The sequence below is a fragment of the Larus michahellis genome, chromosome 11 (genome assembly GCF_964199755.1).
Source record: "Larus michahellis chromosome 11, bLarMic1.1, whole genome shotgun sequence".
In the NCBI taxonomy this organism is placed as follows: Eukaryota; Metazoa; Chordata; class Aves; order Charadriiformes; family Laridae; genus Larus; species Larus michahellis.
Window position 1 is genome coordinate 13,980,510 of NC_133906.1, and position 17,426 is coordinate 13,997,935.

Sequence of the window (17,426 nt, forward strand, 5' to 3'; positions counted from 1 at the left end):
GGAGCCGCTCGGCGCAGGGGCCGAGCGGGCGGGCGCAGGGAGTCCCGCTCCGGCCGGTAACTTCCCTTAGCCCGCGCCGACTTCTCCTCACGGCCGGGCCGCGCCGCCGACGCCTGGGCCCGCGCGATGGGGAGCGGCGCCGGCCGCCGGAGGAAAGCGGCGGCGGGAGCCGGCGCCACCTGCCCCGTGCCCCGCCGCTGAGCCGGCAGCCGGAGGCGCCCCGAGCGCCGCGGAGGAGCCGCCCGCCTGGTGAGCAGCCAGCCCGGCAGCGGGCACCGCGCCCGCCCCGGCCCTCCCCGCGGCCCCGAGCCCGCCTCGGCCTTCTCCTTCTCCCTTCCCCGCCCCGAGCCCGCCGCCTGCCCCGGGGCAGCGCGGCCTCCCCCGGCCCCCGCCGGGCCCCCGCGGGGCCGGGCCGTGCTCCGCGGCGGGGCCGGGCCGGCGCTGCCGGGCGGGGAGGCTCGGCCGATCGCGGAGCGTTGCTGCGTTCGGGTGTTGCCGGCCCGCCTGGAGGCATCGCCCCCCGCCAGCCATTTCCGAGGAGTTGCGGACCTGGAGGAGCAGGGGAATAGAATGAGCTCTCCGGTGGATCCCAAGATTAAACAGGCTTTGCGAAAGAAACCAGCAGAGAGGACTCCGGAGGTAAGGGGGCTGCGGCTCCTGCCCCGCTGCGGCTTTTGATTTAATTTTTAATTTTTACTTTGTATAAATGTGTGTTCCGACAGGCTCTCTGCCCGGTGCGTGGTCCGCGGGCTTTGCCTGCTGCACATGCTTGCTGGCGCTCGCAAACTGCCTTTGCTTAGACTTCGGTTATTTATTTATTTCGGCTTTCCAAAGTTGGCCCTCTCGAGACCAGCAGTGCTTTAAACATCCAGTAACATGCTGGGTATAGACTTAAGGCGCTTTATGAACTGCTGCAAGCAAGCTGTAGGAAGACGAAAAAGAGACAGATCACTGAAAAGTAAAATTATGCATATTTCAGTGATGCAAAACTTCTGGGAAAAGTTAGTGAGCTGAAAGACTTTGCTTACCTGTACAGTGATGCAGATTTAAACAAAACCAAACTAATTATGCTTTGCAGACTTCATAAAGAGATGTTTCTCCAGTGAGTGGGAGTATAGAAATGTGCGAGGCTGGTTAGCTACAATAAAACGCATTTTCCAATTAAGTGCCTGCTCTGTCCTTTCCCCACAAGCTAGTCTGTAATCAGCCATGTATTTTTGGGAATGGTAATGTCATGGAGCATTAACTTAATAATGAAATATGTTTGATAGCATTTGCATTTCACTGAAAGGCTGATTGGACTTTGTTTGCTTACCCTAGCCTTTTTTTGTTTCCCTTACTGTGATTTTTTTTTTTTTTAATGTTCTCAAGAATTAGTGGTATGAAATCATATGCTCTTGAGTTTGTCCCTTTGAGACCGGGAAACATCTGTTCTCCCTTGATACTTCATGGGGAGCAGAATGTCCTGCCTGCTCCTCCTTATAAGTTAATTATCAAAAGGCTTCTTGGGGAGAGCTGCTGCAGAGTGTTTGAGAGTACGTCCTAGAAGGACACAGACCCCAATTCTCCTTCAAGTCTGTCTTGTAAGTGCCCGAAATACACATGTTCAGTCACACAGTTTACCCACCTTGGGATATCTGATACATTCCTATTTGTGTCTCTGCTCCCTAAATTAATGATGAGGCAGTCTCTGTAAAAGAGCAGTCTCTCTGTTCTTTCTGTTTTCTTATTTTTATCACCCTGCTTTAGCTTCAGACCTACCTTTCTTTCTCCTCAGCTGTAGTTTTCAGTTAGCAAAATTCCTTTGCCAGTGTGGTTTGCAGTGTTGGGCAACTGGGTTCATCACAGAAGTGTCATTCATGCTCCCGCATACCATGTGGGCTTGTCATGGATTTGACTTTGGGAAACAGGTAATCTGGCCTGGCCCGAAACATCTGCCCACTGCTGCTTCTTGGAATACTGACATCTCACAGCTGTTTAGGGCTTTTTGTTTTTTTATTATTTTTTTTTTTTTAAGTATCCTTAATTTTCCCCGCAGCAATTGTCATGGAATTCTTTAGGACTGTCACCTTATTTTGGCTAAAACTGCCTTAAAATAAGTATTTCACCAATCTTGCAAAGTTAAACCGTCATATCGTGCTGTCCAACTGCACTGGACCATGGTCACGTGGATCCGTGTAGATTCCCATTGAGACTGGCTGACACCAGGTTTGAATTTGCCAAGGTATCTCAATTGTGGAAAAAAAATATTTAATGTTTGCTAATCTAACTAATAGCACCTCTAAAATGATTTTAAAAAATATCTAAGTTCCCTTGTTAATCCGGCCCTTCTTTGGCAGGCATTTAGAGACATTGCACAGGGAGACTACTCGTGATTAAAGTTAAATATGTACTTAAAACTTGGCAGGATTGGGGCCTCTGTTCTTGTTGCCTGTTACTGAGTGGATAATTACAGTCAAATCGCTTTTGTTTTCTTGGGGTACTTTTGTTTATATACATTTAGAAAAGAAATGATTTCAAGAAAAACACTTCCCTGTTTCAGTAGGACGGTGTGTCTGGGGGGGGTCTCTTTTCTGGATCTGTACTACCTGTTCAGACAAAAGCGAAAAATTGAACCGCCCTGGCCACATGCTGCCAGATTTCCCAAGCGTATGCTCTGAGAGGTGATGACAGATGGATACAGGGTGATAAGGGAACTGGAGGAAGCAATTCCAAAGTAATTTTTTTTTTTTAATTTTTTTTTAAATTGTGCTAAGCATCCTGACTTGTCAGCTTTCTTCTTTAGGCAGCAAGACTTAGGTCAGGGAAGTCGAAACCTGCTTAGCGCAGCCGTTGGGGACAGACCCCAGTTTCGGGTGTCCCTGTGCAGGGTGTAGGAGCTGGTGACTCCTGTCTTGAAGTATCCAGATGTGCACAGACAAAAAGTGTGGCTTCGTTTCTCCCCTCCTACTCCTGGGGAAAGGTATCATCAGCTCCTCCCACACGAAATCAGCTGCACGGGGCTGCTCCTGCACTTTGACTGCATTTTTATACAGGAAACCCCCCCAAATTCCCCAAACCACGATTGGTATTTTATGATGAGCCAAAGCTGCCTGACCACACGAGTTTCGAGCGTTTTCGGTCCCTTTCTGCCCTCCTCTCTATTTCTGGTCCTGCAGTTTATATGAGCAGTTTACCTGGGTATTATAAATTACAGGGTTGGGGCTGCGCTGATTAGTAGCATGGTCTGGTGCTTCATAACTATCATCTGTACAGCAGTCTCTGGAAAAATACAGATAAATAATCCACACACTGAATTTCGCTTCTGAGTGGTGCGGTTATCCATATGATTTTAATTTTTGGGACTTTTTTTTTGACAAAATGTTTTAATTTCTAAGATCTAAGGAACTAAGCAGGGAGATAGTAAAATATTTTTATAATTTCCTTATTTTGGGGAATTAATGCGATGGCTTGCTCAAGTAAAAATTTTAATTCTTGATGCTACATATATCTGTGTTTGGAAAAATCTCTGTTAGGGCAAGTTTTCAGTGTTGTGGTAACATTCCAATGTTTGCCAAATGCTAAAGTCTGTAAGTTATGCATATTAGACATGTACACACTTGATTTTTTTTTTTCAGTTGTTGTTGCTCAGATACTTCATGTGCTATAATCTTTAATTTATTTGGCAGGGGAAATTATTTTGATGAACTCCTTGAGATTGTAGCTAACATTTAATGATGTATACATTTTTATGTAATTGCTGTTCTGTTACTCCATTTAGAAACTTTTCTTTGGTACTGCCTAAATCTGGGAAGTCTTTTGAATTTTTTTTCCTTGTGTTTATTTCTTTCTTCCCTCTGCCATGGTGCATCATAAAATGGTACAGATAGGTGATGCAAGCTGGCCTTTCTTGTGGTAAGTGTCTCAGAATATTTTCTTGTGGGCTGAATGCCGTGTACGTGGCAGATTTCCCACCCTGGGATGCGAATCCCACTTTGGTAAAACTTAGGACTGGTTGGTTACGTAGATGGACTGTGACCGCATGCTGACACTGTACATAAATCTGTCTGTCTCTCAGGTTCAGCCTGAAAGTGCAGAATTTGCGAGGGTTCTGTCAGATGTTAGTTTCGATAACAGATTATCCTAACAAATCATCTCTTCTGTCTGCACTGTCTTGTCAGAGAGAGGAAGCCTTTGCAGTAATCGGGCACTTAATCACTTAAAAAAATCATACCTATATTTAAACTGTAGGATTTCATACACTTATTTAATATTTTAATATCTGTATTTGTCTTCCAGGATTATGCGGATGTCTGTGTGGTGTTAAATGTGGGAGTGTTTATTCGTGCAGGTTGGGAATATGAGACTTACGTACTTCCGTGCAGGGTTTTAGCTTTGTCTTGCACATCGTCCTGCCTGTTTCTTGTGTCACAGGTGGGGATATTAAATTAGTAATTTGGGAATGTTTTAATAGAAGGAAATAATTTGTTCAAAGCAGTAGGAGGGAAAGACGAATGTTTATGCCACCGTGTATGCTCTCTCATTAAAGGTTTAATTTTTTGAGGCCCAGAATTCCTTATCAGATCCATACAAAGGCTGTGATGTTGGTCTTTTGGGGAGTGGTTTAATGCCTACCACAGATAAGGTCTCGGTGGCTGATAGGACAAAATAGCATATGAGCATGCTGCTTTTTCTTTCTCTTTCCTCTCTTTTTTTTTTTTTGAATTCTCTCCCCTCCCATGAGCACACTCTCTTCCTTTTTTAATGGATCCTTTTCCCAATGTAGTCTCCTTTTAGTTCTTCATGACTTTGTTCTAGACAGTATTTCCTTTCCATGGTTCAGAAAGCTTTGCCTTTATTGGACTTCAAAGAGCAGAGTTTGTTTTTATTCTCTAAGCCCTTGTATTTTCCTAACTTTGTACTATGTCTTGTTTCAGTAATTCTCGATTAACGTTAATTCAACTTTATTTGGCAATACTAACTCCTCCTCCTCTTCCTGTTCCCTTTTTATTAATACAGTGGAAAGAGAAAAAACCTAATTCGCACAATTGTGTTATAACAGGGTCTGCTATTTGGAGTGTGTTTGTGATGCTTCTTGACAGCTTATATATAGAGAAATAGATCTGCATGAACCTAAATCATGCACAAATAGTACATTGATGGGCATTATAAAATGGCTGTAATAAATAAAATAAATTATTGCTGACAGCATAACAAAGGCACTCTTGTACTGTAGCACAGCTGAGCCAAACAGAGGAGAACATCTGCTTCTTGTTTCCAGAAATAACTGGTATTTTGAAGTGGGTTTTTTCATCCTTTTAATAATTTTCTGTAAACTCAGTAGGTGAAACAGGGGATTAGCCTTTGTTAAAATCCATTGTTTCTGTAGTTCACAGTGAGCTTTTAGTTAATATAACAATGGTGTTGGTTTTGGACAGCCATTTAACATAATCGGAATTGTAGAATCACTACGAAAATCTAGATGCTGGCAATTATCTTAAAGCTGAAAAGAAACTTGTATTAGATTAAGTTGCAGATGCTGGTTTGTATTTAATAAAAATTCCTTACTGTTGCGGAGTATGCGGGCCTCCAAAACAGGGGAAGAGGAGTGATGGAAACCTGACTCCTGCCATAGTTTTCTACTACCTAACCACTGTCTTACATTTTCATTCCCATTTTTCTGTTAGTGATATAGTCTTTTGTAGCTGATGATCTCTAAGACTTTGTCGTGTGAGTAACAATTCTGGAGCTCAAACTGAAGACGACCAGCAGTTACGTGGTGGAAAATGCTGGGGATTGTTCTGTAGCTCCGTGCTTTAGTGTCTTTGCCAGAGGGGCCTCCCCAGACCGTACCTCAGAGGTGAACGGACGCGCGGTACCCAACTTCTATCCCTTACACTGCAGAGACTTGGGTCCATCTTCGCCTGTGCTTGGGAGAGACCTTTAAAGTTGATGTATTGGTTATCACTGGGTGATAACCAAAGTGATTGCGAACACGTACTGACGTGCCTGCAGTTTACTCCTAATAAATTCCTGGCTGGGTCGTTGTGTACCTTATGCAGATTGCCTTTCTGTACTCATATGACAACAATTATTATTTACAGTTACAAGAACATAAAACCTCATAATATAATTATGAATACTTTATAAGCAGTCCTGTGAAGGCGACAGATACTTTGTTCTCTATGACTGAAAGTCAAATGCAGAAAAATCAGTTGTTTTGTTAGCAAAAAAGTTGAGTAACCGCAGCTTTGGAGAAAGACTTGGTTACCTGCGCTCCGGTCCTGTCCACTGCTTTGTTGATGCCATATTCTATCAGCATCTTTCTGAGACTAGAAAAGACCTAGAATTGTGAGGTTTTCTCAAATATTAGATTAGACCCTTTAAATTCAATGTGTTCTAAAGCTGTTTTCTTTTTAAAGCCTTCTAGTAGAATTAAAGCTGAGAACGGTGGTACCTGAGGAGTGACAGGTTGCATATCACATTGGTGGCTGACAGCTCTTAAGACTGAGTCTTATTCACAAGCAGAATATAGTTTCTTTGTTAGTGAAGCAGGTCCTGAAATTCTTTATCACTTCTAATGAAACAGTAATAAACCTTCTCTCATCCTCCTGCTCTTCCCTGCCACGTAGCTTTAAGTTGAAGGTAAAACAAAACCATATTTTTTTCCCAAGCCACTCATTAAATAACTGTATTTATCTCATGATAAATACATTGTTGACAATTCCAGAGGATTGTCCGACAAACCTCAGAGCTTTGGGAGAGCTGCGTCTATTTAGCTGCCAGCTTGATGAGTGCGGAAGTTTTTAGTGCTTACATTTTCCTCTATTTTGTCTTGTAAGAGTGCTTTGGGTGGGTAGTTGTCTCTTATTATTCTGTTTCTTAGTACAGTGTAGTATCGTGAGTCTTCATCTCAATTAGACCTGTGGTTTTCCTGTAATAAAAAAAGCCAAGCATGCAGACTCCTGTACTGCTTCACTAAAACGCTTCTTGATAATTCGTTTTCATAAACTTTGTATTTGCGCCTTGGTTTCTGAGATGATCAAGAATGATGTTCTTTGATAGATGTGTCTCAATCTTTGCATTCAAAAAATTCAGAGACCAATCAATGCGTGTTTGCTGGTAGTTGATCAGTCTTACCTGCACTGGTTTCCCAGGGATGTTTAGTAAAATGCATGAGTCTGGGCAGGGTCAAATCTCTCTTCTGGATAATTAAAATTAACCTTCTTTTGCAATATTAATCCATGACCGATCATAGGATCGACTTTAAATTCACAAAATCTTGCTTAAAATCAGTGATATTTGGTTATGTTACTACAGTTGTTTTCATTGCCATGTGGACACAGCTCCGCGCTCGTGATGTACAGTCGATTTGCCTGTTTCTTGGCCAGAAGCACTCAACAACCTAGCATATGCTTCAGTACCCAAATAATTCAGATCATCACTAGTTGGAACCTTAAGTACAACACACTTTCTGAAGCTGAAATCAGTCCTAAATTAGTTGCACTTAAAAAATAAAATCCATCTGTTCTTTCAAATGAACCAAAATACAATATTGGAGCACTTATAACCAAATGTTAATATATGTAAATATTCAGCTATAAGAGCTTCAGTGTCTGTCTCGGGAGGATTTTTTTGTTTGGTTTTGAACAGTTTTTTGAGCTTGTTTTTGTTGTGCTTTCAGCAGCAAGACTGAATGTGTTGCTCATATTCCTCTTTTGATTATTTATGTCTCTAAGACACAAGTAAGGTTATGTTGAGCCTTGGACAAGGTACTGTGTTCACAGAGCAGGCTTCTGGTTAGGCTGTTCTGCAGCTGTTGTCTGGCTGGAATACCTGCAAGGAAACTTTACTAGTGGTTCGCAGAAATAAATATTTTTTTCCAGCTCTCTTAACTGTTAAGGCCTGTTGAGTTCAGTCAAATATAGATTCATGGTTCCAACCAAATAAATCGGGTTTCAGGGCACAGTTTTAGCTCTGAGTACATATACTGGCTTTACTGAAGCGTCATTGGCAAATAGATTTTTCTTAAATTTAGAATCTGTCTAACAGAGTTTCCTTGTTCAACAAATGTAATATTAAACAAGTAGAGAAAAGAGCATGAATGTTGCTGGGCGGCTGAGTTTTTTGTTTTTAGATTCTGTGTCTGTCTTAACCTGTGTTGTGGGTAAGGGTGTCAAAGATTGTCCTGGAGAGGAAAATTTGTGCAGGAGTAAAAGAAGTTAAAAAACCAAAAACCAAAAAAACAACCTCAAAAAAAACCTCAGATGGAAACAGGGATACATTATGACTCTTAAGGTCCTCTGAAGTAGGTGAATGGGTTCTCCTGATTAATTCATTTTGCAAGAGTGTTATGAACCGAAGCTGGGGTTTTTTGATTTTTTTTTCTTTTTTTTTAAAAAAAAGTGTCAAAAACAAACCCACAAAAAAACCCTCCCCAAAACCATTTTCTTCTTTGCCTTTCAGGTTGTCTGAAATGCCAAAAAAAGTAAACTTGTAATAAAAACTCGGAAAGGTAAATTAGACTAAACATTCATTGTTCATCACTTAACGTAGTGCTAATAACCTGGGAACACATTTACAGTTCTTCCGTCTAATGGCTGTGCCTTCATGGTTTCTGGTCTCCCTGGGAGCTGAGGTGCAATCAAGGCTTTTTTGTTGGTTAAATACATACCCGATGCCTACGTCATTCCAGTGGAAAGTAATCAGTGTTACTCCTGGAAGGGTCCTGGTGGTTGGCTTGGTGCGATGTGCTGAAACTGATTACGGTCACGCTGATTTCCAAAGCATCGCTCTTAAATATGGGTCTGCGAAGGGTCCTTGGGGCCACGTTGCTGCATTTCCCCGTCGTGGACAGAGCCTGCAGCGGCCGCAGGGACCTGCTGCTCAAAACTGAAAGTCCCGGTCCCCACCGGCATCAGCCTCTGCAGACTTTAACCTCTACCTGTGCTGACACTGTGCTGGGAGTATCTTACCTCTTCAGCCGTGTAAGAGCAGAAGTGTACAGATGTTGCCCGTATGACAAGTAATGCTTTTTGGTTTTGTGTACAAAATTGGAAAGGTTGTTATAAATTAGCTGCCCTGGCCCTTTCCTCCTATGTGTCCCGCTCTGCTCAGTAGCTAGCCAGAATCAGTTTTGTTTTCCATTCCCAGCTGCTGCTCTTGGGTCCTGACTAACGCAATTCCTTCATGTAGAGCAAACTCTGCTATACAGAACATGGATGTATTAAAGAGAAGTTCAAATTACAGTGTGCTAATAACTCTGTGGACAATGGCTCATGTGTATTGGCATTGTTTGCAGAGAGTTCAGGGTTTATGCCCAGTGAGTCACTAAGTTACACATGGCAAGGTGAAAAGCCATTCCCCCGTCCTTGTTTGTCTACTGGATGTAATTTCCAATTCTGATTCATTAAAACGAAGCGGTGAGTAGGAATGTGGTTCTGTTACGGGATACAAGTGGATGGGTATCTTCAAGCATTGTCTTGGCCTTTCGAAACGTGGAGCGCTCCTGTCTGGGAGTGTGAGTCCAGCTCACCTGGAGAAAAGAGTGCAGTGACGTCCAGCTGAGACAGAGCCTCGGGGAGCCGGAGGAATGATATTTAACTGGTGAGCACAGTTGCCTGGTGCCTGGTCTTCCAGCTTCAAGCACTTCTTGTGTCTAAGCCTTGGTGGCATTGTCGAATCTGAACATCCTAATCAAGTGTAATGAACATACGGTGTCTCTTTTGTGTGTAATTACATGGAAAAGTCGGAGGCTGTTGCCTAATCTTACTTGCTGCTGCTTGTTGGGATTCCTTTGAAGGAAGCAGGGCCACAACAAAAGCGGTCACAAAACATTTTGGCTTTGTAACTTGTGTGTCAGTGTCGCTTACTTTCTATGACTGTTCTGCGTCTGCATGTGCAGACACAGCATGAGTGTCTGCTGCACGCCTTAGGTGTATGGTCCTTAGGTATCTTTTCTGGAAGATATATATAAAGTAAGGATTTTAAAGGAAATTCTAAGACACTCTTATATGTATGAATCTTGTATGGGAGGAAAAAAGACCATGGTGTGCCCATGTTGCTGGTTGTGCTGTGGAGCTCGTGGGACCTCTGCTCCTGGACCTGGGGAGGAACTTCCCCTGGGCAGTGATGGCAGGCAGTGGTGTCTGTGCTCACCTTCCCTCTGCAAGAGCTGTTCTTGGCCTAAAAGAAATGTTCTTGAGTGTTTTGTGTCATGCTTTAATGTGTCCAGAGTCTGGTACGTGTAGGAACAGCTTTGTCTGAATTCCTTGTTACCAGATGTGATTTGGTCTCTCTTTATTGCTTTTTTTTATTTTGTTTTTTAAGCTTCTCATTCTGTTACATACCCAGTACAGACAGATACTCCAGCTCTGATATCGTTAGCGTTGTGCCTGTTGATTCCGTGCTGGTTGTTGATTGAAGGAATTTGAGAATCTGCTGTGGGTGTAGGTAAGAATATTTAATCAAACATCTCTAGAATACATCAAGTTCCTAGTTTTCCCGTGAAATTGTTCTCAGAGCACAAAGTCTTCACTGGATCTCTCACCCTTGACTCCTCTTCCCTTCACCTCGGTTCAGAAGGTGCGAGGGGGAGGTTTGGTGTTGCAGCCTGATCTCTTTGGAGAAGGGTTTTGGTGCCGATGCTGCTGGTGAGGCACGTCATGCCAGCGGCTCTCACTGCTTTGTGCTTCTGGTCTGTCCCAGCAGCAGCCCAGAAGGAGCTCCCACCCCACAGCTGGCCTCATCAGGGCTTCTGTTAGCCGGAGGGAGACTTGTTCTCCTGGGCTGGTCCTTCTGGTGGCCTCTGCTTTGACCTGCGCTGTGGCAACACTGTTGTGTCCCTGCCTTGGGGTGCCTTGATGTGCAGCCCCTTGTTCTGTAGCAGCGAGCTCTCAGGGGGCTATCGGGGTGTCCTGAAATGGATGCGCATCCTTCCCATTCTTTTTATTTATTTATTTGTTCCAAGAACTGGCTTTAGAAGATGCGCTCAGTGATTCTAGGGTTTTCTGGCCTGACAATGTAGTTGTCAACACAGCTTTTGTATCTGGGAGGTTACTGTAAACCAGAAACTCACTGTTTTGGCTGTGTGGTTGTCAGAGTATGCTAGAAGCTCACACAGGCAGTATTTACGGATCTTTTTCAAGCTGTTGGCCAAAGTAACTGTAACTAAAGAGCGGAGATCACAGCAGCTTGTTTCCTGATAATCTTCACAGTTAATGCGGGATTTAGGGCTTGACAGATGTGATTTTGCAGACGTCATACGTTATTATTGATCTAATATTTTGAGGCCTAGTTATCTAAATCATGATAGGGTGGTGGTAAATTTAGCTTGTAGGAGGTTGAAAAATGACTCCAGTTTTCTGGCTGTTGCTGTCACTGAAGACTCTTAATGCTATGGAACAGCCGCGGGCTCTGGCATGGCAGCGAGCTGCCGTAGGAGATGGCAGCAGGCAGTCTCCGTGCTTGTACTCCTGTCTGCTAAGGTCAAGCTGGTGACAATTTAGTACCTGTAACTTTCCAGTATCAAGATCTGTTTGGTCCTTTTCAGAAGGTACTAAGCCTTCTGCTTTACATGAACCTTAAACCTTGTTAAAGGAGCACATGAAGTTAGAGTGAATCGGGATGGCTGTTTCCCAGTCATCTTCCAAGCAGTGTGTGAAGTGTTCTTGCTCTAAGATTACTTTTCCTATCCTTGCTTCCAGTTACTGTTCCTGAAAAACTGGTTTTTCATTTTAATGGCAGCTGTGACAGCCCTGAGAGTGAAACCAGAAATTATGGTGGAGTCCTGGAATTCTTTATTGGAACTTGCGTGCTGTAGTATGTACCTTTCCTTGTGCAGTGGGGTCATGCACTTAATTTCATCTGCGGAGTGATAATTTAACTAAAAGTTTTCACCGATGAATTAAAATTCAAGTATGTAATGTAACTTTTCTAAAAACCGATTTTCTATTGTATTATCTGAATTTAAACAGTGAATTTCAGGGACTTCTTAGGTAGGTAGTAAGGGTGTGTTTTGCAAAACTAAAAGGCAAACCCAGTGCCTTATTATTGACCTTGCAATAAGAACTCCTTGGAGATATTAGAATAGTGAAGAAGGGCGAGAAAAGGGTGTGGAAGGGGGTGGGAGAGAACTGCAAGTACACTTGCCATTCAGAAAAGTTGCCAAGTGGAAGAAAAATACATTTGTTTTCTGCTTTTGTTCTCTAAAAACTGCAAGGGGTGGTGGGCAAGCAGTCAAGATGCGTAGGTGTTAAATTCCTTCTAGAAACAGTATTAAAGCCCCAAAACACCATACTGAATGAAAGTAATCATAAAAAAATTTAGAATTTTAAAAGAAAGTCTCTTCAAGTAGTATACCAAAACATACTGTGTATAAACTTTACAGGGGAGTTTTCTGTAATGTTTATTTTGACAAAACCAATTCTTGTGTCACTTTGTAAGGAGAACTGGGTGTCAGTTTATAGCATAGATAAGAATAAGAAAGTAACACTCGGTCTTAACAAACGTGCAAGTGTGCTGTTGGAGGAGAAATTGGGGCGAAAGTGTCCAGGTATATTGCCCACTTGTGCCCCGGCGGTGCTGCTGGGGAGGGGAGGGAAGGAAGGCAGGCAGGCACATATCTTAGCATCCCTGACACGCTGCGGGTGTCTGCCCCGTGCCTGTGCTTGGGCTCCCATCACAAGAGTGTGAAGAGCTGGCAGTCTTCAGGTGGAAACGAGTCTCTTGGCACTGAAAGGTGGCTTGTGGTGGTCCTGTCAATGGCAAAGAAGCTGCACAATTCAGAGGACCATGCATTCTTGGACAAACTTCCAGTTTGCAGGGTTTATCCTCCCTCCTCCAAGCACATGTGAAAGTTAATTTTCCTTGAGAAGTGTATTGGAGAACATATCTGTAAAGGGTGGCTGGGGCTCTGATGTCTTCTCTTGTAAGAGGCCTGCCGTTGCCAAAGAACAATTTTGCTCGTGCTAGTAGTGCCAGACAAGCTATTTGTAAAACTAGGAGGTCATCTTATTCCAATGACCTCAGGCATAAAATATAGAGGGTTTTCCTTTGTTTGATGAAACTGTGATACACCCTTCTTCCTCTTTGATGATTTCAGTGCAGTATTTTGGAAATACCCTTAGTTCAGGGAAGCATGCACAAATTATTTAGCATTCTGCGTCTGGTTTCTCTAGGTTCCTTAGCTCTGCTAATTATTGGTTATCTTTTAGCATGTTGAGAGAGTCTAGCACATTCTTCCAAATATTCAGAACAAAAATAATTGCCTTAAGGGGTTCTCTCTTTGTAATCTTTTTGTGCCTGATTAAAGCATTGACATTTAAGCTGTCCATCCTCCATAGGCTGATTAAAAACAAGCCTCAAATGTTAGTCCTTTTGGTCTGGAGGGAAAGAATTCTTGTGGTGTGGTGGTGTGTTGTGTTGCAGGCACGTACAGTTTGGCCTTTTGGCCAAATATGAATTCCTACAAAGAGATAGTTCCAGAGCTGTTGTAATGTTTTTCACCTTGACAGTTTGCATTTGAAAGAGCTGGAGAGTGAGGTCTGCCTTTCTAAACTCTATTGTGTATTTAGTGTTGAAAGGTAACGTGATCACTTCTGCTGTTGAACATTGATTCCAGGAGGTTTTTTATGCTCTAGTCACAAAGGGTTGCACTTGCCTGTGGCCACTAGATATTGTGGGTTATCTGGGGAGGATATTCTACTTAAAACTGATTTATTTCACCCGATGTTCTTGGGGTTCTGTGTAACGTTATTCAGCCTACAGTGGGCTGTGTTGGTTTGGCTAAGTAGAATTGGTCGTCCCAACTGTTGCAGAAGGAGTTTCTGTTCCTGTTTCCCATTTGAAGTAGGAAGGAAACTGGCAGCCCCATGTTAGACTACTGACCTCCAGTCAAATCTGTTTGTTACTTCCATTTGCGTTGGATGGTAATGCTTCCTTCAGCAAACTTCCACAGATACTGTTATATGTGATTTACAAGGTGCTCAGCAGAGTCTTCAAAATGTGCTCTGGTCAAACATTTCTTTTATTTTTATCTGAAATAATTATATAGCTCTCGCAGTCGTGAATGCTTATTTAAAGAAGTGAGAAGCTTTCGATAACAGGTCTTCTCCTTCTGACACTTGTACAGGGTGCCCCTAGTAAGTACTGCAGTGGACTAGCTACTTGAATGAGAGGCTAATACCCTCTAAATGCACTGCTTTTCAAGAAAACCCACAGCAGAGGTGTCTTAATTTTCAGTATTATTGTGTAAAATGTCTGAACTGCAATACCGGATCCTTCCGTTTCTCCAGGGGGGGTGGGCTGGCATCTAGACTGTATGTTCTTAATGTCTGTAGTCATAAGCATGACTGACCAGAGATCGTGGTGGTGTAATCTTTGATTGAGGCATTCTGCTGCTGGGTTCAGACTTTGCCTTTCATCACCCGGTACGAATCTTTTCCTTTAATGTGAGCTGATGAGTCAAAAGTCTGAGTCTTAAATGAATGCATTGCATTGCTGCGTATAAACCGAAGTTTGATACTCAGGTTAAGTTTAGTATTAGGGTTTTTTTTCCTTCATCTTTAGTGAACAATTGTAGTCTTGATCTCTGAAAGCAGAAGTCGTCTTTTTAGGTGAAACACTGATTTGTTTAAAAGCAGGTTTATCATACCTCCATAGAGGCTGTGGTTGAGTAACACTGGAAGAATGAGGTGTTGGAGGAATCTCTGGCACGTTGCATTACAAATTAGTGTTGATCATGGCTTCAGAGGAATGAGAAAGTTGAGATTGGCTTGTTTTGGGTTTATATTCAAAGGTAATTACAGCTTTTGAGGATTTTGGTCTCTCTAAGGATGGAATGGTTGGTGGGAGGAGAAGAGGTTTCCGTATCATCTCATGTAATACAACCCAACCGAAGCAGCCCATGTCTCACGTGTGATCGATCAGTTAGTACCCGCTGCATTTAGCACGGAGGTGGAGAAGGCAGTTGCTCTTATCCGTAATTCTGTGGATGTTCGTCATGAAGTGTGTTGCACTTTGGGAAGCGGGTGCCTGGTGGGTAGTTCAGGATTTAGATCTAGAAATTCCTGAGTAACAATATTCTCTTGTGGTTGATTCAGTCCCTGACAGTACACTCCGTTATTGTTTTCTCCTAATGTTGAAGCTGTTAACTTTCTCAATTAGAATGATTCCTTTTGTAACGTTATGCATTAATGATCAATTGTAATTACTAGGATATCTGTACCTCTGATATTTACGTTGATTTGATTTGATTTGAAACTTGAAACCTGTTAACCTTGAATATGTATCCATAGAGTATAACTCCTCAGTTTGGATCCGTAAGCTTCTTTGTGGTTTAGTGTTGAGACATACAGAAGCAGATCTTAAAGCAGCGGCACTGTCAGTTTTTAGAGCTTTGCTGTGGTGGTTTGCGTTCAAATGGAGCAGTAGGGTAAATCTGTCTTATTTTTTCACTACAAGTGAAGAATCTGAGGGCTACTGATCACACTTTCCTGTTTAGTGAGGGATATACGTGTGTTTGCCAATATATGGACACACGTGTACGCAGGCATGTTAGCATTTGTCTGCCTGTGAGAGGATATTGTGGGAGTTGGGGCAGTAAAGGAATTTAATTTTGGGAATCTGTGTTGAGAGAATTTACAACTTCTCTAAGGGATACAGCCTCCTGGTAATTACGGTAACTTTCCTGGATTGCTCTATTTGGTAGTGCTTGGGTACCCTGTTAGCAGAATGCTGAAGGAATTAAGGGTAAACGTATTACTGTTGTCCTCTACAGGAATTCCTTCGTTGTTTGTAATGGCATTGTTATAAGAATAAAGTCGCTGAAGCTTGATTTTTTTTTTTTCTTTTTTCCTCCAGTGGTTTCATTGGAAAAGGTTGTAGAAGAGCTTTACTTTTGTGTGATATTTTATTCTCCAATTGTAATCTTCTCGTTCTCATGTTTTTTTTCTAGTGTGCTGGTGCATTGTCATCAAAGTTGAATGAAAACACAGAGTATTTTAGTTGGAAGCAGGTGTGGTGACTAATATTTTACTGATGCATCAAAACGTTTTGAGACAGTTTGTAGAGCTGCATCCCTGACCGTTACCTAGATACTGAGTGGGTGACTTAAGTTACAACATTGATAAGAAATCTCATTTTGCCTTCACTACTATTTATTAAGCAGGACTTAATTTCCTGACAGGCATGATCTTTGCTTGCTTGAATCCACAAAGAAATATGAAATTATATACTGCAAAATCATAAATGTGCCATTATAAAAACAGCAATATTCTTATCCATTTGTATAAAAAAATCTGAAGATTAATATGGTGGAAACAAACTGCAGTAAAGTGCTTTCCTGCCTATTAGTCTTTCTCTGTTTGAGATACTTGTTACGTAGTTATGGGACCTTGATAGCAACGTTTGCTGGCTGCAAAGGTAGGTTGGGCAGAAGCACGATGAAGAGTGAGGAAAATCCTTATGATGTGATGTGTTTGTGTGTTAAATGTGAAACAGCAGTTGCTTAGTGCTTTATTTGGGGGGTGGGAGGCAGGGAATAATGGTTTTCAGAGTTAGCACATCCTCCTGCCTTTGTTTGTAGGTACTGTTATTAGCTGTCTGTCTCGCTGTTTACCTGTCTGCCTGTCGTCTGGCATGGAGCTCATTCTTCCTTGCCGTGTCTGTGGGACCAGCTCGTGTTCGGTTGGACAACGCTGCCTCTGCGCCTTCCTGCAGCACTTCTCCTGGAGATGTTTAGCTATATTTTAGAACAGGAAAAAAGTTTCAGTAAAAAAAGTACGTTGACTCTCCATTAATAGTGTGGAGCTCTAGTCCAAGAGAGGGGGAAGAGAACAAAAACTAGAGCATTGTCTGCAATAAGAGGAAAGTTATAAACAGATGACGAACTCAGATGTTCAACACTATTGAGTTGCATACTCCCAATTTGTCATGACTGATAAGCATAGAATTGACCTTTGGATTTCATCTTCCACCTCCTCCTCATCCCCAGGTTTCTGTACCAAATTTATTATTTAATAAGAGTCTACCTTTTTTCCTTAGCGTTTTAGTGTTCTGACCTTTCCTATCATGATTCCTTTTTTTTTCTTTTTTCTTAAAAGGGAATTTCAGATGTTGGTAATTTCTGGCCAGTTTCTCTTAAAGAACAGGGAGGTTTTTTTGTGAATTAGGCAAACTGATGTTTTTGGAGTTAGGACAAAAAAGGTTTAACCAAAATGCTGCTATTTGATGGATCTTTGTCATTTGGAAGGGAGATTGTTAATCTTTCAGGTAGTCATCTGCTTGACTAGCAAAGCATTGATTGAACTGGAAGCCTGAAATTGCCCATTTTGCGTGTTGAGGTTTGGGCAACTTTTCAGGAGCCTGGGTAAGGAGGGTGGTTTTATGGTCTTTGGTCTCTTGCTGAAAAATGTTTGGTATAAAATCCTGCTCTTCGACAGACATAA

General features: G+C 42.4%; 1 protein-coding gene across 6 annotated transcripts in view; it reads left to right on the forward strand.

Moving 5' to 3' along the window:
• Positions 1-208: 208 nt before the first annotated feature.
• Positions 209-17,426, forward strand: part of RAPGEF6 (Rap guanine nucleotide exchange factor 6) — a 129,374-nt gene continuing 112,156 nt past the window's right edge. For 5 of the 6 annotated variants that reach the window (XM_074603606.1, XM_074603605.1, XM_074603607.1 and 2 more), the window contains exon 1: positions 408-639. In XM_074603606.1, the coding sequence (XP_074459707.1) occupies positions 571-639 (69 nt within the window). In that variant the 5' untranslated portion in view covers positions 408-570. Of the gene's footprint in view, positions 640-17,426 lie in introns of all 6 variants that reach the window. The other variant, XM_074603608.1, reaches the window with a different exon arrangement.